The following is a 25,399-nucleotide window of genomic DNA, read 5'->3' as shown; positions in this document are numbered from 1 at the left end:
GAGAAACTCTTAAGAATTACCCTGGGGGCACTGTTCTGGATCCAGGCAAAACCTATTTGTAAAATGCCCGAAGAATGATTCCCAGTTGTCTCAGCTCCCTAAAACCCAGGGGAGAGAAAAGCGCTAACCACATGCTGAAAGTCTGCCCACCACTTAGAAGTTAAGCGGTGCCTGGGTTCTAAGCCTCTTTTAAATAAACAAATTACCTCTGTAACTGTTTAGCTTTTCTTCTCAGCTGGGGAGCTGGTACAAAGGTTTCATTCGGAGGCTCGAACATCATCTAGATAGAGCGGCAGTAAACGGTACCTGAGAGGCTAACATTAATGAGAGGGAATTGAAGCGCTATTGTTACACTGTTTTGGAGAGTAAAAGCCGACAGGTAAGAAACACTTGAGTATCGACTACACTGGGGCGAAAGCTGAAGCTTCAATTAACCCTGACAGTTTCAGAGAACTCCGAGGGTGGCCATCTGCAAGGCAAACAGCTCCGAGACTGGAACATCTTGTTTTAATCTTTCTTTGCATGATTATAATTTTGGGGTATAAATAAGGTTATTAGCAAGAACAGAACAACAACAGTAATTACAGTGAGTGCTTGCAGAGCACTTTGATCATGCTATGACGTTGGTCACCCTGCAGCTTCACAATGGGAATCTCATGGTGAGTGCTCTCCAGGGCCTTTCTGAGAGGTGGCTTCTGCGTGCTTTTTCCCACACAAAGGGAGGATACCATGACTTAGAAACATGATACCTAAGTTAGGGATCTCAAGACATCCCACCAATCCGAAATATCTGAAGGGGTTACTATTTTAATCACTCTGGAGTGTCATCATATACATTATACTGGACCAGAATAAAACTGGCTTAAACTCATCCAATCGGTACTTCCTGTGGCCATGCTACAGTAACAACTGGAGGTATTGGCTGGCTTCCCGGGCTGGGAAAACAGTCCGAAGGCATATGCGTGCCCATCTATTAGCAGCCTTCATAGCCATTGGTGCTATCAACGCTCACGTGGATACAATCCTGCCATTCCACCCTGCTTTTTCCCATCCCCTATAGAGGTCTCTGTCTTTAGGCATACTAGCCAGCAGGAGACACAAACGCAGGATTTACGTGGTCATGTTGGAACTGCCCTTATCAGTAAGACTGTCCTAGCTGAGAACAGAATATTATAAAAATTTCAAGCCATAAATGCGTATTACATCTAAAAACTTGAACATCCTCAACAAATAAATGTGTCCAAATGAATGTATTTCTACCAATTTAAAATAAGATGAGATTTACACAGGCAGAGGCTATAGCACTGTGTACATTCTATTTTAGGTAACTATAATTGTGGCTGGGTGTGGTGGCGCATGCCTTTAAACCTAACGCACGGGGTGGGGGAGAGGGAGGCAGGCAGATTGTTGTGAGTTCGAGGCCAGCCTGGTCTACAAAGCAAGTCCAACACAGCCAAGGCTACACAGAGAAACCCTGTCTTGAAAAACCAAAACCAAACCAAACCAAAACTATAATTGCGCGTTATGCTCACATTCATATTCCTAGCACTTAGGAGACTGAGGCAGGAGGACTGAGGCCAGCCTGAGCAGCTCAACAAATTCCTAAGATATATAGTAAAACCCTATGAAAACAAAACACTATAGAATTACAGACAGTCTTTAGTAAAGACAAAATGTAATAGGAGTCAGTGAAACACGGCATCAGAGCACAGAAGAGTGGGTGTGCTGGGCTACTGCCTGACACTGGGGATATTTATGCTGAGCAGAAAAGAATGAGTAGGGGCTGAGAGATGGCTCGGCGGTTAAAGTACTTGCCATGGGAGTAGGAGGACAGGCATTCAGATGCCCAGGACCCACTTACGTCCTGAGTGGATGTGGCAGCTCTCCACAGTTCCAGCCTCAGAAGGTGGAGATGGATTAGCCAATTTGTTTTCCTTACTCATAATTGCCTTCAGCTTGAATTTATACGACGCGCTCTGCTCCAGCACTAACAGAGAACAGGAGGGGTCTCTTACAATTCTACTTCCTAGGCGAGGCCCGGCCCCTCTGAAATAGCATGAGCAGTCTTGACTGTCCACATTCTGTTGGCGTTCTAGTCTTCCTAACTCCCAGGGAATGCTGGCGCTGAGCCTAACCATGTTGATGAGCTCTGGGTTTGACTGGTGACTCTTCCTCATTAAAGGGGAAACCTAACTGGGGGTGATTCCTGACATCAACTTCGTGCCTCTACATGCACGTGTACCCACACACGTGCTCACACACATGCAAATGTACATCCACACATGTACATCATACACATACACACGAAAATAGAAAATAAAAAAGTAAGGTAGCCAGAGAGATAAAGGTAAAAGCCAGAGCATTTCAGGTAAGAAGTAGTATGTAAAGGCAGGAAGGCATGAAGGAAGGAAGGCAGGCAGGCAGGAAGGCAGGAAGGCAGGAAGAAGGGAAGGAAGGAAGGAAGGCAGGAAGGAAGGCAGGAAGGCGGGAAGGCAGGAAAAAAGGAAGGAAAAGGAAGGAAGAAAAGGAAGGAAGGAAGGAAGGAAGGAAGGAAGGAAGGAAGGAAGGAAGGAAGGAAGGGGGAAAAAAGACGGCTGGTGAATTAGGTCAGTAGGTAAAAGCACCTACTACCAAGTCTGAGGACCTGTGTTCGGTTCCTGGGCCTTACACGGTGGACAGAGGGCACTAACTACGGTAAGCTGTTCTCTGACCTCCATGCGTAGGGTCCTGGCATGTGTATGCCCCCTCCAAATAAATACAAATATAACATAAACAGCGTTAACTGAATGCCTGAAAAGAACGTTGAGAAAGTATGCCAGAAAGTAACGCAATTTTAAAAACTGACAAACTTTTTTTAAAAAGGAAGACATGGGGGTATGGAAGCATATGGAATATTTGGAGAATAAAAAGTAATCTGGAAAAGGGTGCTCTTTGAGTAATGCAGGATGAGTAGAATGAGCAGGACTAAAGACAGAAGCAATGTAGCTCTCAGTGTGCTGGCTGAGAGCGCAACAGCCCTCAGTGCCAAGAGTTGAGCGGAATTCAGCAGCCCAGGAACAGACAGTTCATGGCAGAAGTCAGGAGTCTAATGCAGGAGGGGGAGGTCACAGACAAGGGGAAAAGGGACCCTAGTTCAAACGGTCTCCGATCAGAACTGAGGTCATCACCATGAAGTCATGTTTAGTTTAATATAAACAGATCTAGATCCCAATGAAACATCTGTAGATGTCACATGCATATGCTCTAACCATTTGTCTTCACTGTTAACTGCACCTGAGACACACCTCTAGCCATGTCTTCTTCGAGGGTGTCTCCAAAGAAGCTCACCTGAGGAGGGAAGCCCCACCCTGGATGTGACAGGCACCATCTCATCGACTGGGTGTCTAGAGTGAATAAAGGGTTAAGGAGCAGGACAGCCTGAGGAACGGAACAGTGGCCTTGATGTTGCTCTGCCTCTAGACTGCCAATGCAACGCCATCCATGAACTCAAGTTCCATCAGCATGCTTTCCCCACAATGACAGGCTGTACCCCTCAAGCCACGTGTCTGAGTAAACTGTTCCTTGAGTTGCCTGAGTCAGGTATTTTGCATAGCAACAAGACAAGGGACCTAATAGAGAGATCTGGTCCCCAAGCTGTGGGATAGTCGCCATGATGAATGTGACCACATGGTTCATAGGCCTTTGGACCTGGTTTGAAGTAAGAATGTGAGAACTTCCAGCTAGAGAAGTCCTGGAATCTTGTAAGCAGAATTTAACGATCAATAAAGAATGTGCCTAAGACAAGGGAAACACTCCTCCACTGCAGGTGGAGTGCAAACTTCCATAGCCACTTTGGAAATCAATATGGTGGTTTCTCAGGAAACTGGAAATCAATCTACCTCAGGATCAAGCTATACCATTCCTGGGCATAAACCCAAAGCACAGACACTTGCTCAACTGTGTTCACAGCAGCTATCTGTAATAGCCAGAAACTGGAAATAACCCAGATGTCCCTCAACTGAAGAATAGGTAAAGAATATGTACATTTGCACAACAGAATATTACTCAGCTGTTTTTTTAATTGCCAATAAAAACAAGTTCATGAAATCTGTAGGCAAATCAATGGAACTAGAAAAAAAAAATCATCCCTAGTGAGGTAACCCAGACCCACAAAGACAAACATGGAATGTACTCACTTATAAGTGGCTATTAGCTGCAAACTAAAGGATAATCTTACTACAGTCTAGAGGCCCAGAGAGGCTGAGTAACAAGGAGGGCTCAAGGGAAGAGCCCGTGGATCTCCCTGGGGAGGAAAATAGAAGAGATTTCTCCAGTTGGCTGGGGAGGGTGGGGATTAGAACAGGAGGGGTCTGGTGGAAGGGATGGAGGGAGAGAGTACTAGGAGAGACAACTGGAATTGGGGGCATTTCAGGGTTGAGGTAGAACCAAATGCAGTGGAAACTACTTGGAATCTTCAAAGACTCCTAGGATGGGGGACACAGAGCCTGAAGCAGGCATCGTCTATAACCAGGCAAGGCTTCCAGAGGAGAGGCTGGAACACCAACTCAGCCACAAAACCTCTGACCTACAATTTGCCAGATGTGTATCTTGCACATCTGTTTGCACACCTACTATTTGCCAGATGTGACGGGATAAAGGAGGCACAGAACTTGTGGGAGGGTGAGGAACCAGAGGCTGGACAGCCCAGAGACTGAGGATAGAACCAAACATGACTGGCAAAAAACCAAAAATTACAAAACAAAACAAAATAAAACACAAACAAGAAACCAAACCAAACAATAATAAAGAGAGAGAGAAGAAAGTGAGTGAGTCAATGGAATGATTCCTAATGATCTCTGCTACACTTGTAGACTGGCACCTAGCATCAGACAGGCTCCAGCAACTGATAGGAGCAGATGCAGAGACACACAGGCAAACCTTAGGCAGCACTCAGGAATCCTGAAGAGGGGAAGAAGTGTAGGAGCCAGAGCAGTCAAGGACACCACAAGAAAACGGCTCAACTAACCAGGGCACACAGGGGCTCACACAGACTGAAGTGACAATCAGGGAGCCTGCATGGGTCTCACCCAGGTCCTCTGCGTATATAGATCTGTAGCTGGGTGTTCTTGTGGGACTCCTGACAGAGGGAGTGGGGGCTGACTCCGACTCCTTTAGCCTGCTTTTGAGACCCTTCCCCTCTTTCTGGGTTGTCTTGTCAAGCCTTTCTACTGGGGGGGTACCTCATCCGACTGTAACTTATGCCATGTTTGGTTATGTCCCTGGGAAGCCTGCTCCCTTCTGAAGGGAAATGGAAGAGGAAGGGATCTGGGGGAGAGGGGAGGTGGGAAGGAAGAGACTGAAAAGAGGAAGGGAAACTTCGGTTAGGATGTAATACATGGGAGACGAATAATAAAAGAATGGGGTGGGGTTGGAGAGATGGCTCAGTGGTTAAGAGCACTTGACTGCTCTTCCTAGAGGTCCTGAATTCAATTCCCAGCAATCACATGGTGGCTCACAACCATCTGTAATAGGGTCTAATTCCTTTTTCTGCTGTACATGAAGACAGAGCACTCATATACATAAAATACATGAATAAGTAAATAAGTCTTAAAAAGAAAAAAAAAAGAATGTTCTCATGGGGTTTCAGAGGAGTCAGGGCTCTATTGGGAACTAGAACAGCAAGAGACCACTTATGTTCTCTATCAGTGGGCTTGGCCTTAGCACATCATGATATAAATTCAAGCTGAAGGCAATTTTGAGTTTAAAACACATACACACAAAGGAGATGAGAAGCTAGGTCCCATGGTTGTATAACTGGATTTTCACTGGAACCAGTCCCACCTCTGTCTTCCCACACTTCTTGAGCCAACAAATCCCCATAATTACAAATCCCCATAATTATTTAAATTAGTCTGACCTTTCTGTTATCTGTCACTAAATTTAGCCATTCTTTTTTTTTAAAGATTTACATACATACATACATACATACATACATATGTGTGTGCGCGTGCGTGCATGTATGTACACCCACAGGCCAGAAGAGGGCACCAGATCTCATTATACATGGTCATGAGTCACCATGTGGTTGCTGGGAATTGAACTCAGGACCTCTGTTAGAGCAGCCAGTTCTCTTAAGTGCGGACCGTCTCTCCAGCCCTAGCCATTGTTTCTTTTTCCCACTTGATACAAGGTCTCATTCTGAAGCTCAGGCTGGTCTGGGGTCCTGAACCTCTGAAGGCTGGAGCTGTAGCTCAGCGGTGGGGCATTTACCCGCATGTACAAGGTCAGGTTCATTTCCCAGCACTGAAAATAAGTAAGCAAGCAATAAGCAAACAGATGGATGCAGGAGGCCCACGAAGCATTAGGTGGCTGATGTGGTGGGAGCCAGGTTTAATACAAACAAGGGGTGGGAACAGAGAGGAGACACTGTTTAGTAATTAAGCCTTGTGAACTGGCTACCCTGGGTCTCCCATGAGAGAAACAGCAACGCTGTAACGATGCGAGGAGCGTGCTGTTTTGAGTGAGAGCTTCCTAAAACACGAGTAGGACCACATAAACATCTCTGAAAAGCAAACTCCTGGGCACCGAGAGAAGCTTTCAAAGCGCGGCTCCCATTCACCACCTTCCTTTGGTCTTCTGAAAGGCGGCCGGCTCCCCCATGGGCACACCATCTCGAGAAGGCTTTGTCAAACAAGGGTTCCACGATGTCACCGGGTTTTTATGATGATGATAATCTGAACGCGGAATCAACAGGAGCACACGTGTAACTGCTGCCTGGTTGCAGCGCCGGTGTTTGCATTTATGATCTTGTTGGCAGCGAGCGGCACAGATGTAATATGTAAATGATGCATCTGAGTATACAGCACACTGTACAAAGATTCTGCAGATTCTGAATAGAGAAAGGCGGTGAGGGAATTGAGCAGACACACAGCACACAACAGCACAGATGGGCCCAAGTCAAAAGAACCTGCGTGATGATGGCCATTGCCTTCCTTATAATGAGAGCTGCAATTTAGCTTCCCTAGAAAAACAGCAGTCAGACTATAATACTGTTAGTTTGAGTTTTATTGGTTTTGTTGTAGTGTTTGTACTTATTCTGATTTTATAGCTGAATAGGCACTCTATGCACAAAGAGCACATACCTTGATTTGTGTTCACAGACAATACAGTAAACACATTTTACATCAACCCAGGAGTCTGTGAATGCTTTTCCTTCACACAGTCCCTTATTTCTCAACATTGAGAAGCACGGTGTTGGGAGATTCTGTTTCAGGAGAGGCTGCTCTTACTTCTCCTTAGCTGCAGAAATACCCCTAGCTGGGCAGGAGCACAGGGGGCTCTTGGGAAGTGGTTTGGGTGTGGTGACGGGTTCTCGGATTGAGAGGCAACCCGGTCTGTCACTGTTGTCTTTGCCTGACAACTTCCAGCACACTTTGATCATTTTAATTTCTGCAATAAACTGTGGCCAATATGATGCCTTCAGAACACAGGGGGCTTTCAGGAGGCATAGGGAGAGTGCACAGGGCATGAGCATAGTGCTGGGTTCAGGGTAGGCATCTGATGCCAGCCAGTGTTACCTTCAGTTTGGCTCTCCTTAAAAATGTCCACAAGGTTCTATGGCAACAGGAACAAGCTCTCCACCAGGAAGTTTCTTCATTTAAAGAGCTCTAATTAGTTTCAGCTTTCTACGGAGGCCAAAGATCAAGCTATTAACAATTTGGGCTAGAAAAAAAAAAAAACAAAAACAGAAACAAAAACTCACTGAGCTGATAACAGGATCAGCCCTGTTTGGCTGCCTGTTACTCCTAGTTTTTGGAAGAGCTATTTACTTTGCTTTAACCTACAGGTTCATGTGTAAAATGAAGTTCATTCTTTTAAAAGATTGTCAGTGTGTGTGTGTGCGCGCGTGTGTGTGTACCAGGTGCACATAGAACACTGAGGGGAAAAACCTGGGAAAGCTGGTTCTCTCCGCCCATGTGGGTTCCAGGAAATGAACCGAGAGCATCAGGCTTGTCAAGAGCCTTTTTCTTGGAACCACCTCACTGCTCCTCCAGAACATTTCTAAAGCGCACTTCTTAAAGCTTGAAGAGGAGAAAGAAACAATAAAATTAATGAATAATTAATCCCTACCAACCACTGTGAGTAATCAGGTGTTGAAGGGCTCAGTTGGGACAAGTCAAACTGACAGTGATACCAAGTCTCTTGCTGCAACAGTGCAGGCAGAAACAGAAAGAGGAGGCAGCTGCTATGCGTTCCATTTCCCCTAAGGGATAGCACCGGGTGAAGATCAGGTGGGTCCAGTGTAGATGAGAAAATAGTTAAGGCGCCTGGAGAACTAACGGCCTATTACAGACCTCTGAAGCTGGGGGGGGGGGGCGGGGCGCAGAATTGAGTAACAGGACTTGGCATTCACCCCCCGGGAGCCCTCTGAATGGAGGCTCCGAGCTGGGAATGCAGCTATACGCACGAACACGCTATGATCTCCCAGAACACTTGTAACACACTGGCCGGGCCAGCATCTGAGTGAGAAGGCCACACCCTCCCAGATACCTTCCGGGCCAAGCTTTACAATCGCTATGTTTCACCCTGAAAGGTCACATTTGGGATGTGAACAGAGCCCATGAACAAAGACGAAGAAGAACACAGGCATTTATTGCTTGATACGGAAAAAATCTTAGCCCAAGAAACCATAAAAACTACAACAACAACCAGTCCATCTGAGCATAGCTTAGGGCGGGCCCTAAACCTCAGCTGGTGGAATATTTGCCCAGCACATCGGGGTCCTTGGCTTAAACTCTAGTGCTGCAAACAAAACAGTGTAGAGAAGTCCATGAATAAAAATGTCCTGACAGATAGTGAGATTATTTCCATTTCATCTCATATACAAGTCTTAGTAATCGCCAGCCTATGAATGGGTTTATTTCTAAAAATCATTTCTAAGACAGGGAAGCCACAAGCAACGTTCTCTCTTTCCTCCCTGAGTCAGGGTTTCCCACCTGAGGCTGGCCTAAAATTCCATGTAGCCCAGGATGACCCTGCTTTATTTTCCTGCTTCCACTTCCTGAGTGGGCTTACAGACTGAGCCACCATTCCAACTTTCGAGTGGTGCTGGGGATCGAACCCAGAGCCTTGTGCACACTAGGCGAGCAGTTGTACGCCAACACAGCTACACCCCCACTCCGAGGAGCACATTCTCCATAGGAACGTTTTAAGTGGTAATTAAGATACCAGGCTAGTTCACACATGCTTTTTAGATCCACAATGTGGATGAAAAGAAATGTGTTTGTTTATTTCAAATGGCCATAGAAAGCTGGCAAATTTCATTTTCCCAGATAGCTGAAACCCTGCCAATCCATACTGCCTGGGGCAACTTGAATCTTATTTAACACAAAAACAATCCGATTAAATGATGATTCTTTTAAAACAACAATAACAACAAAAAAACATAAAACCTGTTGGCATCTCCCCGCTGCCTGGAAACGCGATGGGTGTGCGGGAGGCGGTGCTGCCTCACTAAATCGTATCTGTGATCAAAATAAGTGTCCCTGTGAATAAGTCATATGGAGAAATCGCTATTTCCCCTGATAATGACGGAGTTGCTTTGAAATCCAATTTCCGGAGCTGCTCCAGCAGGCTATTCCTCCATTCCAGAGTCTCAACCTGGGCAAGTTCTTGGCACTATGACAATATCCTTTGTTTTCTGAGTGGCTGTTCTTGTTGCTACAAATGTATAAATTCCCAGTAAGCAGCTCCAGAGATCAGCTTCAGGAAGGTAACAGTGTCTGGTACAGTTGGCATCCTTAAAGAGTCCTCAACAGTCGCCTCACAAATCCACTTCACAGTAACACCACAAACTACAGCCCTCACTGCACACTCTAAAGACTGAAGAAGCCAAGAGCTGAGTGTTTTAAAAATGTTCTTTAGTGCACGACTTTAATCCCAGCACACTCAGGAGGCAGAGGCAGGTGGATCTCTGAGTTTGAGGCAAGCCTAGTCTACAAAGTGAGTTCCAGAACAGGGCTGTTTCAAAAACAAAAACAAACAAACACAAAAAAATACCAAACCAACAAAAAATAAAAAAATAGAAAAGGACCCCCCTCCCCCCCCCCCACACACACAGAAAGAGAGCAGGCTGGGCAAGATCTCCACAAATCCAACCAAGAAATAGCAGATAGGACTGGTAGGAACAAAGCTATGAATGACAAAACAGAACGGCATGAATGAACTTTTGAAGGTAAAGATTTGTGAATGTTAAAAAAAAAATGTACATTTTCCTCCAAATCACCTATAAAATTAAAGTAATTCCAGTAAAAATGCTGAAAATGTTTTGGGGGACTTGAACAAGGAATTTAAGGAGAAAAAAGGGGACAGGAGGTGCCAGGAGAACACAGAGGGAAAGGGCAATGTGGTGAGCTTGGGCTGGGCTTCAGGGCCATGCAAGGGAGTGGGCTTGTCTGTGAACCTTGTAGCATCCTCTAAACAAATGTCCTGACAAATCCTCTATACAAATGTCTCTAATTTCACAGCAAAAGCAACAGATTAGGAAGTCCAGAAACTGATCAAAACACATACAAAAAGCGCCTGTAACAGCTACTATTTTGAGTCAGTGGATTAGATAGAAATGACTTATTCAAAGAAGTACATTAAGAAAATGGGCCTGCCATTGGGAGAAATATTATCTCTCTGCTCCACATCGACCATCAAAGCTGCAGATAAATTACACTTTGAACATACAGCAGTCACATCTTAAGGCCGTGAAGCTCTGAGTTCTGCCTCTGCCACCCGCACGGTAGGAGAAAACCAGCTCCTGCAAGCTGTCCTCTGACCTTTACACGAGCCAGGGCACATGGTCACACCCCTCCACCAAATAAGTAAACAAGCAAAAACAAATAAATCTATGTACATCTGTTGTTAAAAAAAAAAGACTTATTTATTTATGTATTTGAGTGCTGTGTCTGCACGTATGTGTGCCTGCACAGAAGAGGGCAATGGATCTCATTATAGATGGTTGGGAGCTGCCATGTGGTTGCTGGGAATTGAACCCAGGACCTCTGGAAGGGCAGTCAATGCTCTGAACTGCTGAGCCATTTCTCCAGCTCCTTAAGTTATATTTTAATAAGCTTAGGGAAATTATATATATTTCTAAAAAGTGGGGAGAAAAAAATCTCTTAAATATGATGCTAAACTATAAAAAAAAAAAAAAAGGAAAGACAAATACATTTATGAGACCAAGGAAGTGGCTACAGGGTAAGAGCGCTTGCTCTGCAAGCCTGAAGACCTGAGTTCAAACCTCACATAAAAGGCTGGGCATGGCTGTGTGTGCCTGCAACCCCAGGACGGAGACCGCAGACCCCAACAGCTTACTGGCCAGTCGGCCTAGAGGAAACACTGAGAGACCCTGTCTCAAGACAGTAAGGGGGACAGCCCTAGAGGAAGACCTCTGGCCTCCACGTCTGCACACCCAAACACACACACACACACGCACACACGTGCAATGCATGAGACAAGATTTTAGAAGTGTTATAAAAGATGATAGATTTGTAAACCATTAGGATGTTTCATTAGCTGTAGTGGAAGTTTTGGTTTCTTTCAAAACTCAGTTATGTTATATAAATGTTTTTGTTTTAATCCCAAGCATGGGATTTTAGTTTGGGGTTTAGTCTGCCCACAGCTGTGTCTTGTGTGGGGTGTGGTCATGCCAGCTGGTAACAGCCTGCCTCGTGCAGTAGGGAGAGGGGTGTGGTCTAGGCCTCTCGGATCGTCCAGAAAAAAAAAAGGGTGGCATGTGCCTGCAGCACAACAGTGTGTCGGTTTGGAGCAGACAGGCGGAGAGAAAGGCTTTGGGCCACAGCGGCTTGGAAGGGACTGCTTGCTGCATTTGCTGTTGACGAAGATTGGTAAAGCTGTAAAGGAACCCACTGATCCTACACAGCCAGAAGTAAAGGGTCTGTGACCCTTCTCCCTACTAACCTTCTCTTACCCAGGTTAAAGGGTTGGCGGAAGGGAGTGGAGGCCTAAACACCTAAATAAAATGGAGTTTAAAAACAAACACTACAATTACCAAAATAAGGAATGCTTAGAAAACAAGTAGAAATAACCTCAGTAGAAAATATACACATGAAGAGCCATTCACAAAACAAATACAAACTGCCATTCAGAAATGTTCACCACACTAATCATGCATCTTTGGAGATTCCTTTACCTTTATCCTAAGGCTGAGTCCCCTTGCTGGTTACAAAATGGCTACCACACGACCACAGCAACCTCCAGAGAAAGAAAAGGGCCACCTCTTTCTTCAGTCTCTCTTTAGGAATGAGGAAACTTTCTCATACGCTCCCCAGAAACCTACTCTCAGGTTTCACGGGAATCGAGTCACAGATTATCCTCAAGCTAGTTATCAGGAGAAATAATTTTTTGCTATGAGCCACGGAGAATACATGTGGTCCACAAAGGCCCCCAAGTTCCTGTGAAGGATCTTCAGGGGTCAGAACTGTCTTTGTGACAATATTAATGTGTTATTTGCCTTTTGCTAATTGCCACCGTCCACTGATGGTGTACGGACAATATGGCCACAGTCACAAGCAGGCTGGCCTGGATCAGAGCGGTGACCATCCTGAGAGTCACGTCTTCTTCCCTGAGTGCATACACCCGGCGGAGCCAGTCACTCACACGTCTCTTTAATGAAGCCATAAAAACTGTCTTCATGAAACACAATTGTTTCTTTGTCATTTTCCCCAAAATAAACAAAGTAAGCCTGTCAGGAAAACAACAGACACCATGCATTGCCTTTGATAGAATTCAGCCTTTTAGGCAAAAAATAAAATTCTAGTAAATGTGTGTGGACCACCATGAGGTAGCAGCTTCCTAATACTTGCCCACTGCTGTGCTAATGCTAAGATACTTTTTATTTTGTACAATGAAATGTGTCAACATTTGGAGGATCCACTGCAATTGATGAACAAATATTTTCCATAATATCAAGACATGGTATTACAAAACCACACACAGATGGGAGAAACCTTCGTTCCACCTACAAAACAGAACAATAAATGTCTGTCAGACTGTTTCCAGATTGGGGGTGGGGGGCCTCTCTATGTAGCCCAGGCTGGCGTTGAGATCACAGAGTTCTGCTTAGGCCTCTGCCTCTGATTCCCTAGTGCTGGGATTGAAAGTATACATCACCATAGCAAATGATGGAAATTTTTATTTTTAGAAAGATGTTCTGTAAAATAATCAGAATATGTTAAAAATTTGTCACAGCACTGTTTGTACATATGCTGGAAAAGTATAAATAGTTATTTTTTACAGTGCTGGCAAAATTATTAAATGCATACCCATAGAGAGGAAAACCATGCAAAATGTTGCCAAAACTTTAAACTTATTAATACAGAAAAAGGTTCTCTGAGTAGGCAGGAGAGAAAAGCAAGGAATGAAACCTTTTGAACGTTCTCCTTTTCTGGAACTGGCATATAAGCACACATGCTCAGGCATGGTCTAGGAAGATGGTTCCTAACTCAGTCTCACAGGTGGTCTACCTTAAGACGTTCCTTCCTGGGTTTGCTGGTTGGTTTTGAACTCCTTTTCTTCTATCTCCACCTCTCAAAGAACAACAACAACAAATGCTCAAATTACCCTTGTACTTATGAAACAAATGATTTAAAAATTATTAGGTATGTAAGTTCTATGTAATACCCACGAGCTGAGGGAAGGAGGGAGAAGCTGGCCTGGCCTGGGTACTAGGCGGCACTCCATCTACACAGGTCTCAGAAGCCCCCACTAGGATGTCAAATTCCAGTGATCTAGAGACTTCCTACTCATCAACTGTAGGAGGCACTTGCTACCTTACCTCTTTGTTCTTCCTTTAAAATTATACAAATACATGTAGTGAAAGAACAGTTAACATTTTATACCATTAAATTTTTATCTTGTCATTGTAGGAACCTCTGAGTGCCTCTCCTCAATTATTATTATGGCTGCAGCTACAGACACTATGCTGTGCTGCAGAACGGCAGTTCACTCCATTTTTTTTTTTTTTTTTTTTTGTACCAGGTATCCGATACCTCCTTGCAGCCCTCTTCCCTCCCCTGCCTGTCCTCTAGTGACCGCAGTTCTACACTGCCATTTTGCATTATGGCGCTTTCTCGCCTCATTCGGCAATTGTGGTTCTGATGCACCGGCGATCCTTTCGTGTATGGTACTTGTTAATCGTCGGACAGCAAACACAGATGGCCCCAGTCAGGTCTGCCCAGCCTTGCCAGGAAGCTGAAGGGCTGGGAAAGCTTGAGCGCCCTCTGCTGGGCACCTCCAGAGAGACAGCTTCTTAATCACAGGCGTTTTATTTGCTTTTTGGTTTTCAGTGAGGAATTTGGGAAACAGTTCCTGGAACTGCTTGCTGAGAGAAACAATTCCCCACTAAAACGTTGCTTTCTTTCTTCATGTCAAAGAGAAGCATCAACATGAAGTTGCTCCGCGGATATATTCCATGAAAAGCATTGTGGGACTTTGTGTACTAGCTTAAAGTAGTACTAAGAAAGCATCATAAAAACCAAGCATGGCGTTCCATTCTGATAGCCCCAGGATTCCAGTGGCTGAGGAAGAAGGATCCTGAGCTCCACGCCAGCCAGGGCTACACAGCTGGGCTTCTGTCCGAAAAATTATAAAAGGAAAAGGGGCTGACAAGATGGCAGCCTGGCAACCCGTGTTCCAGCTCTCAGCAGCACTTCAGTGGTAGAGGTAGGAAGTCTGCTGCAAGTTCAAGGCCAGCCTGAGATACAAAAGTGTGCTCCAGTTGGTGCTACACATCTCAGATAATGAGTCAAAACCAAAACCGAAACAGGGCATCTTGCCAGGCGTGGTGGCACACACCTTTAATCCCAGCACAAGGGAGGAAGAGGCAGGCAGATCTCTGAGTCTACAGGGCAAGCTCCAGAACAGCCAGGACAACACAGAGAAACCCTGTCTCAAAAACAAACAAAACAGGACTTCTTCATCCAAAATCTGCTGAAGACCAAAACGGTTAACTTCAGAATCTCAATGCAGGCATAAAGAAGCCCCTGCCAGGCTCCGTGGTTTTGGCATCACCCAGGTCACTGACTCACACAGAGCAGGAAACTAAGGTCAAGAATTCTCAGACTGGAGAAATGGCTCAGTGGTAAGGGCATTTTTTCTTGCAGATATATAAGTTCGACTCCCAGCACCTCTATGGTGGCTTACAACCATCCATAACTCCAGTTCCAGGGGATCTAAGACCTTAGGCAAGATCTAAGACACCTCTGGGTGTCTAGGCACAAAAATGGTGCATAGACCAAGCATAACACTCATATACATTTTACAAAAGAATTCTCAAATTCTGGTCTGGCCTTCTCTTGAGTCGGGTTTCTTTTCTGTGATGCTCCCCCTGCCCCCGATACCCTTTGAATTGTTCTTTGGGGGAAAAAAAAAAACAATAAAAAACTGTTTACATTCAGATTAACGCTGTTGTCAGCTTTGGTCAGAGAAGCTTCTTTTTGCACAGACAGAGGAGACCTCAGACCCTTAACTGGTCAGAGTACTGACACTAAATGACTACTGAATGCCCAGTCATGAAGGGGACATCTAGGACTGGCGAGATGGCACAGCAGGTAAAGGCACTTGCTGTGAAAGCCTGATGACCTGGGTTTGACCCCCGGGACCCAAGCAAAGGTGAAAAAGGAGACCCAACTCCACCCAACTGTTTTCTGACCTCCATATCACCTCTGCTCTAATAATCATGCCCGGTTTTAGAAGAGCTGTATCACACCCCCCACCAGCACCAAGGCTCAGGGAACACTGCAGGAAAGGGACGGAAAGGCTGTGAGGGCCTGGAGTGACCCGGAGTGCTGTGTGATGCTGAATCTCAGCACGACGTGGCTACCGCGTGAACTCACAGCAGCCATGATTAACCTGCACACGATGCACACAAATCTGGGCTGGTGGGTACCGTGTTGTGGAAGGGGGAGGGGCTCACAGGACCCCGTACTCTTCCTTGAGTATTTATACCCGGTTAATGACGGGTAGGAGAGAGAGACGTTTTCTTCAGTGGTGTGCTACTAGCGAAAAACATGGAAGGGGGAAAGGGGCGTGCTGGCTAGGGAAAGGAAGATTAACAGACCTGAGAGGAGACAAAAGGGGGTGATGGCGTGAATATGATTAAAGTACCATCAGGTGCGTGTATAAAAATGGCTGTGAAACTGGCTGTGTATGATATATGCTATTTTGGGCTGGAGAGATGGCTCAGCAGTTAACAGCACTGGCTGCTCTTCCAGAGGACCCGGGTTCAATTCTCAGCACTCACATGGCAGCTCACAACTTTCTGTAATTCCTGTTCCAGGGGATCTGACACCCTCACGCAGATATACATGCAGTGAAAAGACCAATGTATATAAAATTAAAAATAATTAATTAAAAAAGTAACATGGTATTTTAAAACATTAAAAAAAGAAAGACAAGAAAATGGATAGGGGCAAGGCTACACTGAGATCCTGGGATATATTCTTCAAATAAAACATAAAAATTTAAAAACAAACAGGTGAGGAGCTGGGGACGGAGAAGGTGCCTCAGTGGTACCGCGCTTACTGCGTCAGCATGAGGGGTCTGGCTGGAGTCTCCAGCACCCTGGTGAAGTGTGGGTACCTCATGGCCAGTGTGTAACCCCAGAGCTCAACTGGGGACACTCTCACCAACCAGCCTAGCCAAACAGCAAATTCGGTGAGAAACCTTGTCTCAAAACACAGAGCGTAACAAAGAATGTGCTGGCTAGTTTTACGTCAACGGCACAGCTACAGTCGTTTTGGAAGAAGGAACCTCAACTGAGAAAAAGTGCCACCAGTCTGGCCTATGGGAAAGCGTGTGGTGCGTGGTTTTTGTTTTGTTTTTGACTGAGGATTGATGGGTGAGGACCCCATTCACCTTGGGTGATGCCCTCCCTGGGGCATCCTGCTGGTCCAGGGTGCTTTAAGTAGGGTGAACAAGACATGAGGAACAAGCCAGTAAGCAGCACCTTTCCATGGCCTTTGCTTCACGTTCCTGCCCTGACTTCTCTCAGCAATAGATTGTGACCGGAGAGTTGTAAATTGAAATAAACCCTTTCCTCTCCAAGTTCCTTCTGGCCATGGTGTTTTATCAGAGCAATAGAAACCCTAACTAAGTCAGAGAACAACACCCAAAATTGACGCCTGGCTTTCACAAACACACGTATGTGCACACACACCTATCTATATTCCTTTGATAGACTTCCACCATTATGCTTTTGTTCTGATACCGCGGGATGCTACAAGCTCATCTTGTTTATTCTTGAGCCCACATTACACCAGCCATTTCTCCAAAGAGCCTCTGTCCCTTTATTAGAGTCTGGGCAGTGAGTATGTTCTTTGCTACCAGGTTGTCTTTGCTTCTGAACCCCCTTGACTGACAGGGCAAGCAACTACATGTACATAACAGACCAACCAGATCCCCATCTATGGCTATAAAATGTTTGCATATGTACACATCTACATTAAACTAGAGGCCGAACCTGCTAGATCAAGAGCTGCTGCCTCAGAGATCAGGCCATGTCCCCTAGAGTCTCTCCTCTTAGGAAAAATCACTGACTACAGGATGGGAAGAGCAAGCCAAGTTATTCCCCTCACTACACAAGACCAAGGCAATTTTGGCTCATGGCTTCACTCTTATCTGTGCCTTCCTGCTTTGTGACTCCTCTCTCGGAGGCTAGGCCAGGCTAGATCATATGGTAGGGAACTTATTGCCCTCTTTCCCATGCCCCTCCAAAAATACCTACAAGTGTCAGAAACTCCCCTTTGAATCTAGAATGGAAGGGTCTGTCTCTCTAGGACTTCCATCAGGTTACGCATGGTGGCTGCTTCTTCTAATGCTTTCCCAGTTCAAGGCCTGATCTTGGCTGTCTGTGGTCATGAGTTTGTTTCTCATTTTGAAGGGTAACCTCAGGTCAGCTCCCTTCCTATGAACCTGCCACTCTTTTCTAACCTAACGATGCTAAAACCTACCATTTTCTCTTTCTTCATTTCTAGCAGCAGCAGCTCTGCACCTAATTCACAACTATAGGCACAGAACTAGCTTCCCTATTTTCCTGCCTCTATCTTTCTAGCTGATCCTAAGAAACTCTGTTCTCATCACCACCATCTAATTACTAATTTTTCGGTCCAATGCACCATGGAGAGTGGCTTCTGTCATCACCTCACACTGAGGCAAGCTAGAAAGACAGGGGAAGAAATGAAGGGGATGTGAAAAGGGAAGGAAGCCCCTCACCCTGAAGTTAGTGTGCCTTTCTTATTTACTGAGAATCAGGTAACCTATGGAGTCAACATTGCCTTCTCAAGAGACTGGTCAAACAAGGATGTTAATATCAACAAACTATTCTTATGGCCAAATATAACCTTCACTTTAACAGTATTAGTACCGCTGGGTGGTAGTGTCATATATCTTTGGCCCCAGCACTTAGGAGGCAGAGGCAGGCGGATCTCTGAGTTGAGGCCAGCCTGGTCTACAGAGTGAGTTCAGGCCCAGCCATGGCTACATAGTGCAGTCCTGGCTACACAGAGAAACTCTGTCTCAACAAAACAAAACTACCACCACCACCAACAAAACATTGTCAGTACCTGTCTCTCATCCATAAACCCCCAAAACATCTTCTATTTTCATTTGTAAAAGCAAATTCTTTCAGAGAAATAAGCCAGTGCGGGCGGGCGCGCGCGCGCACACACACACACACACACACACACACACGCACACACACGTGTCTCCTAGCTTATATATACCTTAAACTTCAACCCAGTGCCAAAGGCATATCTCACTGACAGAGTACATAGTATATACAAGAGACTGGGTTTGATCCTAGTGCCTGCTCTCATTTTTACTTATTTAAACTCTACTTAAGTTTAGAGGTTTGTTTAATCTTCAAACTGTTATAATTACACCCCCTGAACCATTTAGAAACCCACAGAATCACAAACATGGCCATTTTAGACACCTAAATGTGTGCATGTTTCTAATGTCTGTGTTTAAGTCTGAAGTGTGTAGTCTCTTAATGAGCTCCCAAACTTTGCCTTACTCCAGCCGCTCTTGAAGTCTTTCGGTGTGGTCAAGAATCCTGCTTTACCCGAGCAGAGGACCCTAAGGGGAAGGGAATTTGTGGCAGTACTGTGTCTTCCCCAGCAACTACGACAATACCTCCAGTCTTACAAAGCTGCTCCCATCAGCACCTTCCTCCTTGCAGGGCTTCGCTGCTGTTCAGGTTTCTTTGCTTTGTGTATGGGGAGTAGTGATGCAGTGCTGGAGAAGGAGCCCAAAGCTTTGCACATGCCAGGAAGTGCTCTATCTTTAATACATGCTCCCAGGCCACGCTGCATGTATGTACAGTGAAATTCTTCCCTCAGGACCTGATTTCTGTTCCCATTCTCCCGAGCTTCTGTATACCTTAAGCTTCAACCCAGTGCCAGAGGCACATCTCAGTGACTGAGTATGTAGTATATACAAGAGACTGGGTGTGGACCTACTGCATGCTCCCGCTTCCTTCCCCCCCCACCTCCCCTCACTCTCCCTTCTTTCTCTCCCCTCCTCTCTCTCTGGACTGGAAGGCTCCTACTTTCACTACATGTGTCTAGTAGCACCTCACCCTAAAAGAACAGCCCGCAGCGTACCTCACTAACCCCTCTCCATTCCTGCTGTACTTTTCCCAAGAGAAAGCACTGGGTATCGTGTCTGCATCTCATCCTTTGCCTTTGCATGAGGCTTGTATCCTTGAGTAGATGTATCCACTCCGCAGGAGACTGAACAACCCGAGAGAGACGTGGTCAGGATCTGAGCACGGCTGCCGCTGTCACAGCAGCATGCTCTCACTCTCGCTTTGTTGCACTTTCCACTATACAACGCTTTTTTGCAGCCATTTTTTTTGCAGCCTTCAGGACTGCGTGTGCAGCGCTGAAGGGGTGGGGGAGTCATTTAGAATCTGTTCTCGACTAAAGCTTTAACGGCTTGAAAAAAGGATGAGGAAATGGAATCTAGTTCTGGAAATTTGGTAAACTTGATACCTCAGAAGCCTTTCTGCTATGCAACATCCCCAAATGCTGGGTGAACCAGCCCAAGATATATATTATGCTAACAACATTTGTCACTGAGCCAGCAAGCCAGAAAGACATTCTCAGAAACCAAAATTTCAGACCTGACTGAGCCCTGGAGCCAGCAGGAACCCGAAGCCCACAATGCACAAAAAACAAAGTATGTCACCACAACATTTATCCAAATGAACTCATTTAGTCAACTTTACCACAGTATCAAACTGGGGGGGGGGGGAATCATAGACCACAGCAGCAAGTACATAGAAAGCACTGATAAAATTCAATGTCTAGTTGACCAACTAAACAGAATTTTTCGCCAGTATGGAACGAGAGAGAAGTTTATTAACTGATAAGGAGGAGCCGTCGGTAACCTGCAGTGGGGTGGCTGTGGGACTAGGAGGTGCGGTTTCCCCAGTAGCTGACAGATAGGGAGATCTGGGCAGATCAAGGCACGTTTACGCCATGCTTGTGAGCCAATCAAAACGACCAACCCTCAATTAGGGGAGAAAGGCCCTTCAGAGACTTTAAAACCCTAGAGAAGAGACTACATGGCTCAGCTCTGAGTTGTCCTGCAAGGCAAAGGGCCTTTTCCTGTGTCCACATGAGTGTACTCACCCCAGTACAAGCCTTCCCTCATCTACCGGTCCTAACAGACCCTGTTTGTGAGTTAAAGATTTCTCTGCTACCTCTTGCACTTGAGATTTTTCCTGCCTTTTAACTTTAACTGGCAGAGAAAATTAACTTTATCAAGACCCCTTGCTGGTAACTGTGTTATCCCCAGTAGTAACTACTCTCTCTATAAATACCAGAGTGAATTACCAGTATTGTTATCAGAGTAGAAACTTAACTGCAAATCTGGGACAACACAGTAAAAAGGGGAAATAAAAATGAAAGATTAAGGGCAGAGAAGTAACAAAACTGTCACAATTTTCTGAGGGATTAGCAACATTGAAGGAAAAAACAAAACAAAACAAAACAAAAACAACAAAATGCCTGATGCTCACAGGTGATTATTACAATTAAAGCAGAAGTCTGGGAAGATTGCTTGACCTACAGAAGACATACGCATGTTTATTTACTTGCAAAAAAGTGTAATATTAAAAAATCCAATTGGGCCAGCAAGATGACATAGCAGGTAAAGGCATTTTTGTCACCAAGCCTGATGATCAGAGTTTGATCCCTGGGACCCACACAGTGGAAAGAGAGAACACATCTTGGAAACTTGTCCGTTGCCTCCACACATGCATCATGGCAAGCACATTCCCCTGCCCCAGTAAATATATTATGTAATAAAACAAAATCTTGATCAAATTAAAACCTGTAATTTTTAGGCAGGCATGGTAGAACATGCCTATAATCCCAACATGGGGAGGCTTTGGCTGGAAGATTAAGTTTGAGGTCCAAGAGCTTCATAAAAGAGTTCCTGTTTCAAGAAAGCAAAACAAACATATGTACGCACAAAAACACAAACACACACACAATTTATAACATTCTTTAAAATGTGACATTCTTAAGAAGATGCAAAATATTTAAGTCCCTGAAGGAAAACTTATCAAACTTCAAAGAAACTAAAGATCTAAAGAAATAAGGAAAGACTTGTTTGTAGAATAATTTGAAACAGGTAGGTTATCCATGCTCTTCAATTTGATATAATGTCATCCCAATCAAAATCCCAATGAGAAAGCTACAGAGATGGCTCAGCAATTAAGAGTATTTGCTGCTCTTGCAGAGGACCTGCAAGAGCAGGTCTAGGTTCTAGAGCCCATGTGGCAGCTAACAAAGTTCTATAACTCCAGTCCTAGGGAATCTAATGCTCTCATCTTACCTCAGTGGGCACCAGGCACGCACACATACAAGCAGACAAAACACTCATATGTTGTGCCCGATTTGCAAGAACCTCCAAAAGACCATCAGGAATCGAGTCCGTTCCAAAACACACAAGGATCTTTATTCACAGCTTGAGCTGGGACTCTCACAGACATCAAGGCACCAGTATACAACTGAGAACCCCGAGCTCTCAGGATTGAGGATGATTTATCAGTTCAATTTCCCGCCCCTCCACCCCCCTACCCCCAACGTGCCCAAAGCAGGGGAATTCTATTGGTTGAAACATAAAAAGGGATGTTGTATTTTAAAATGATTGGCTGTGGGAAGGTGCCAAAACCATAAACAATTCTGGCTTTCTCTGTTGTCTCTTGGTGTGTGTGTGTGGGAACATCTGGTCTCGGGTTTCTGTCCAATGTCCTGTCCTGTGCTGACTGGCTGTTGCTAGGGAAAGGGGTAATTAGCACATTCAGCGGTATTTCCAGGAACAAGGCTACTGACTTTTGTAATGAGATGGGGGCCATCTGGGCCAATTTCCTGGCAACAGTATCTCTAGTGGCTAGTAAGGAATGTAGCAAGGCTGGCTCCCACCTGCAGCTGGCCAGACATGTCTCAACATGCCTGGTCTTTCTTCAAGCTTCTGCTTTTAACTTTAATCCAGTAACCCAAAAACCTAATTCTTAATTCTTTTGGTCTCTTATTCTCCCCTCTGATAGGTTTGTTCCATAAGGGTCCAGATCAGCTCATTGTCAAAGTAAGGGCCTGTTGGCATTGTGGGTGCCTGTAGTCTTGCCCGTCATAGATCTGGAGTTGTCAAACTTGTTGAGCTAGTGGAGACCCTGGGGCTTGTGGTAGGGGGATGAGGGGGTCCAGGGCGTTGGGTTTTAAGCCTCAAAACTGGACTGGGGCCTACTGCCTGTTGATTTGGTCCTTTGATGTTATTTACGGTAAGTTGGATGGTAAAAAGTAACCCTGGATCATAGGTGGGACCGGGTCTGTGTATCCTTAACCCCCACGTTTTCCCTGATTCCCACCTGGCTTGTTTCCCAGATTCAGTAAAGGTGAGGGATATTTGATTACATCTGCCTCCAGGTGTTCCTCCCATAGCTGGAGGCATATGACAGGGGCCACCTGTTCCCTTGTTTTTTCCCTTTATCCAGACTGTTCCTGACCCCGGGAAGCGAGCGGCATAGCTGACGTTATTACTGGTGTAGGGCCCATAGTTGCCTCCCCTGTGCACTGTGATTAGGTCCTTCCGATTGGCCTCCCACCAAATGTGTCCTGTGCTCTCGCATCCCCAGCTGGCACAAAAGTATTGTTCGGGTCCCCCACACTTATCTATCCACGAGTCGGTCTTATCGTGGCCAGGACAGACATAGAAATGACGGTTCCGGAGGCTAGCCCGGTACCCAGGGTATTTACAGCCATATCCTTCTTCAGGGCTGTCATGGTCCCAGGTGCCTGACGCATGCGCCAGGTCACAAAGATCAAACTCCAGTTGTGGCCACCAGGTATTTCTGGGGGCTAGTCTGGAGGTTGCGTTAACGACTTCCCCAGTGGCGGTAGCTATTATTTTCCAGGTGAGGTTGAGGGGCTGGTGTGCAGGAGCAGAAGCGGTTATTAAGGGAAGCAGAGTACATACAATGAGCAGTCTCAGGATCAGGTGAGTCTGAGCTTGAGTGGGTGCTTGGGGTCCTTTGATGCCTTCCATGTCGTCCAACAGTTGGTAGAGTTCTTCTTGGTCTCAAAAGGGCCGGCTGGTCTGGCGTGGGTGTAGTGGGTCCAGGTGGCAATGCTGCCAATCTTCAAGTCGGTCGGTTGTTGTCAGCAGCACCATGTACGTATGGCCCCTTCAGTGTGTTTCCCACGACCCCTGACGGTATCTCCTGACGTAGACCCAATCTCCCGGTCTATAGCGATGAGGCTCCGGTGGAGGACCTGATTTATAAAGAGCTCTTAATTTAGGCCAAACATGTTTACAGGCCCATTGTATCCCCTTGAGGTCGTTCAGGAAGTCTCAATCTTCAAATTCAGCAGTGACCTCAGCTTGTAGGCTGGGGATAATAGGGTGAGGGACTCCAAACATAACCTCAAAAGGAGTGAGTCCCATCTGATAAAAATCGCACACCCAATAGACCTCAAATGGAAAGAGAGCCACCCAGTCCCTGCCGGTCTCTAAGGTCAATTTAGCTAAGGTCACTTTTCGAGTCCTATATATCCTTTCTACCTGTCCTGAATTCTGGGATCTATAAGTACAGTGTAACTTCCAATCAATCCCCAGCACCGTGGCCAAACTGACTTACCTTGGACACAAAAGCTGGTCCGTTATCTGACCCTATCTTCTGAGGAAAACCATACCTTGGAAGGATGTCTTCTAGTAACTTCTTGGCTACAACTCGTGTCATTTGGTGCTCTGTCAGGAAGGTTTCAATCCATCCTGAGAAGGCGTCTACAGAAACTAGCAAATACTTGTAACCATATTTCCCAGGCTTCACTTCTGTGCAGTCTACTTCCCAGTAGGCTTCTGGTCTCTAACCTCTCACTCAGGCACCTGCATTTTTACCATTAGGCACAGCTTTTGTCAATTTGCATGCCTTGCAGTTGGAAATAATGTTCTCAATCTTAGAATTAGCATTTATAATAATAACTCCTGATTGTCAAATCAAATCTTGCATCCTCCAGATACCCATATAGGAGGAGTGATGGATTTTTCTTAATATCTTCTCTTGCAGCTTTTCAGGGATTATCAGGTTTCCTTCAGTTGATCTCCACCATCCATCTAAGTACTGAGACATGGGCAATCCTCTGGTCCATTTAATGTCCTCTGGAGAAAGACTGGTTCCTTAGGGAGGACCGGGTCTCCCAGGATCGACCAGAGCAAGAATGGGCTCCGTCTCTAACACAACTGCCTTTGCCATTTGGTTGGCTCAGTTAACTCTGGAGATTGAGTCTCTCCCCTCTGATGTCCTGGACAGTGTATGATTGCCAATCTTTGGGGGAACCAGAGGGCTTTTAATAATGCTAATATCTCTTCTTTGTTTTAATAGTTTTCCCTTCAGCTGTCAATAGGCCTCGTTCCCGGTAGATGGTGCCATGCATACCAGCTATCTGTATACATACACATTAAGGTTTAAATCTCTTCCCAGAGTCAATGCCTCTGCCAATGCTATCAGCTTGGTTCTCTGAGGCGAAGTGCCAGGAGGGAGGGGCTCTGTCCACATAGTCTCAATGACACCACTGCCGCCCCCGCATACCTTTTTCTGTCCCTGACGAAACTGCTCCCATCCATGAACCAAGTCTCGTCTGTGTTGGGCAGGAGGACATCCTGGAGACTGGCCAGATTCTGTGCACTTGGGCTAAGATCCCAGTGCAGTCATGCAGAGGGGTGTCCAGGTCTGGGTCTGGCAGTAGAGTGGCAGGATTCAAGGAAGTCAGCACCTAAAAGGTGACTCTAGGAGGATTCAGTAGCACTGCCTGGTAACGGGTCAGATGAGTGCTGCTCAGCC

At 45.6% G+C, this 25,399-nt stretch overlaps 2 protein-coding genes across 11 annotated transcripts in view; both read right to left on the bottom strand.

Annotated features, from left to right (window-relative positions):
• Mettl8 (methyltransferase 8, tRNA N3-cytidine) overlaps positions 1-25,399 on the bottom strand; it is a 94,138-nt gene that overhangs the window by 55,394 nt on the left and 13,345 nt on the right. Inside the window, exon 1 of one of the 9 annotated variants that reach the window (XM_060390479.1) lies at positions 7,557-7,678. The exons of the other annotated variants lie outside the window; for them this stretch is intronic. The gene's annotated coding sequence lies outside the window, so the exon portion shown is untranslated. Of the gene's footprint in view, positions 1-7,556; positions 7,679-25,399 lie in introns of those variants that run through there. 9 annotated transcript variants of the gene reach the window in all.
• On the bottom strand, positions 21,787-25,139 carry LOC110549835 (MLV-related proviral Env polyprotein-like). 2 transcript variants are annotated; one of them, XM_021639251.2, is made up of 2 exons: positions 24,197-25,139; positions 21,787-23,831 (listed from the first exon to the last, which is right to left on the bottom strand). In XM_021639251.2, exon 2 carries the CDS (start codon positions 23,602-23,604, stop codon positions 22,690-22,692), a length of 915 nt encoding a protein of 304 aa, XP_021494926.1. In that variant the 5' UTR covers positions 23,605-23,831; positions 24,197-25,139; the 3' UTR covers positions 21,787-22,689. The 2 variants fall into 2 exon arrangements, with proteins under 2 accessions (XP_021494926.1, XP_060246463.1); XM_060390480.1 differs by having other exon boundaries at positions 24,252-25,139.

Source organism: Meriones unguiculatus, chromosome 8 (assembly GCF_030254825.1).
Source record: "Meriones unguiculatus strain TT.TT164.6M chromosome 8, Bangor_MerUng_6.1, whole genome shotgun sequence".
Taxonomy (NCBI): Eukaryota; Metazoa; Chordata; class Mammalia; order Rodentia; family Muridae; genus Meriones; species Meriones unguiculatus.
The sequence above is the reverse complement of the archived record's forward strand: the minus strand, read 5'-3'. Positions and strand labels throughout refer to the sequence as shown.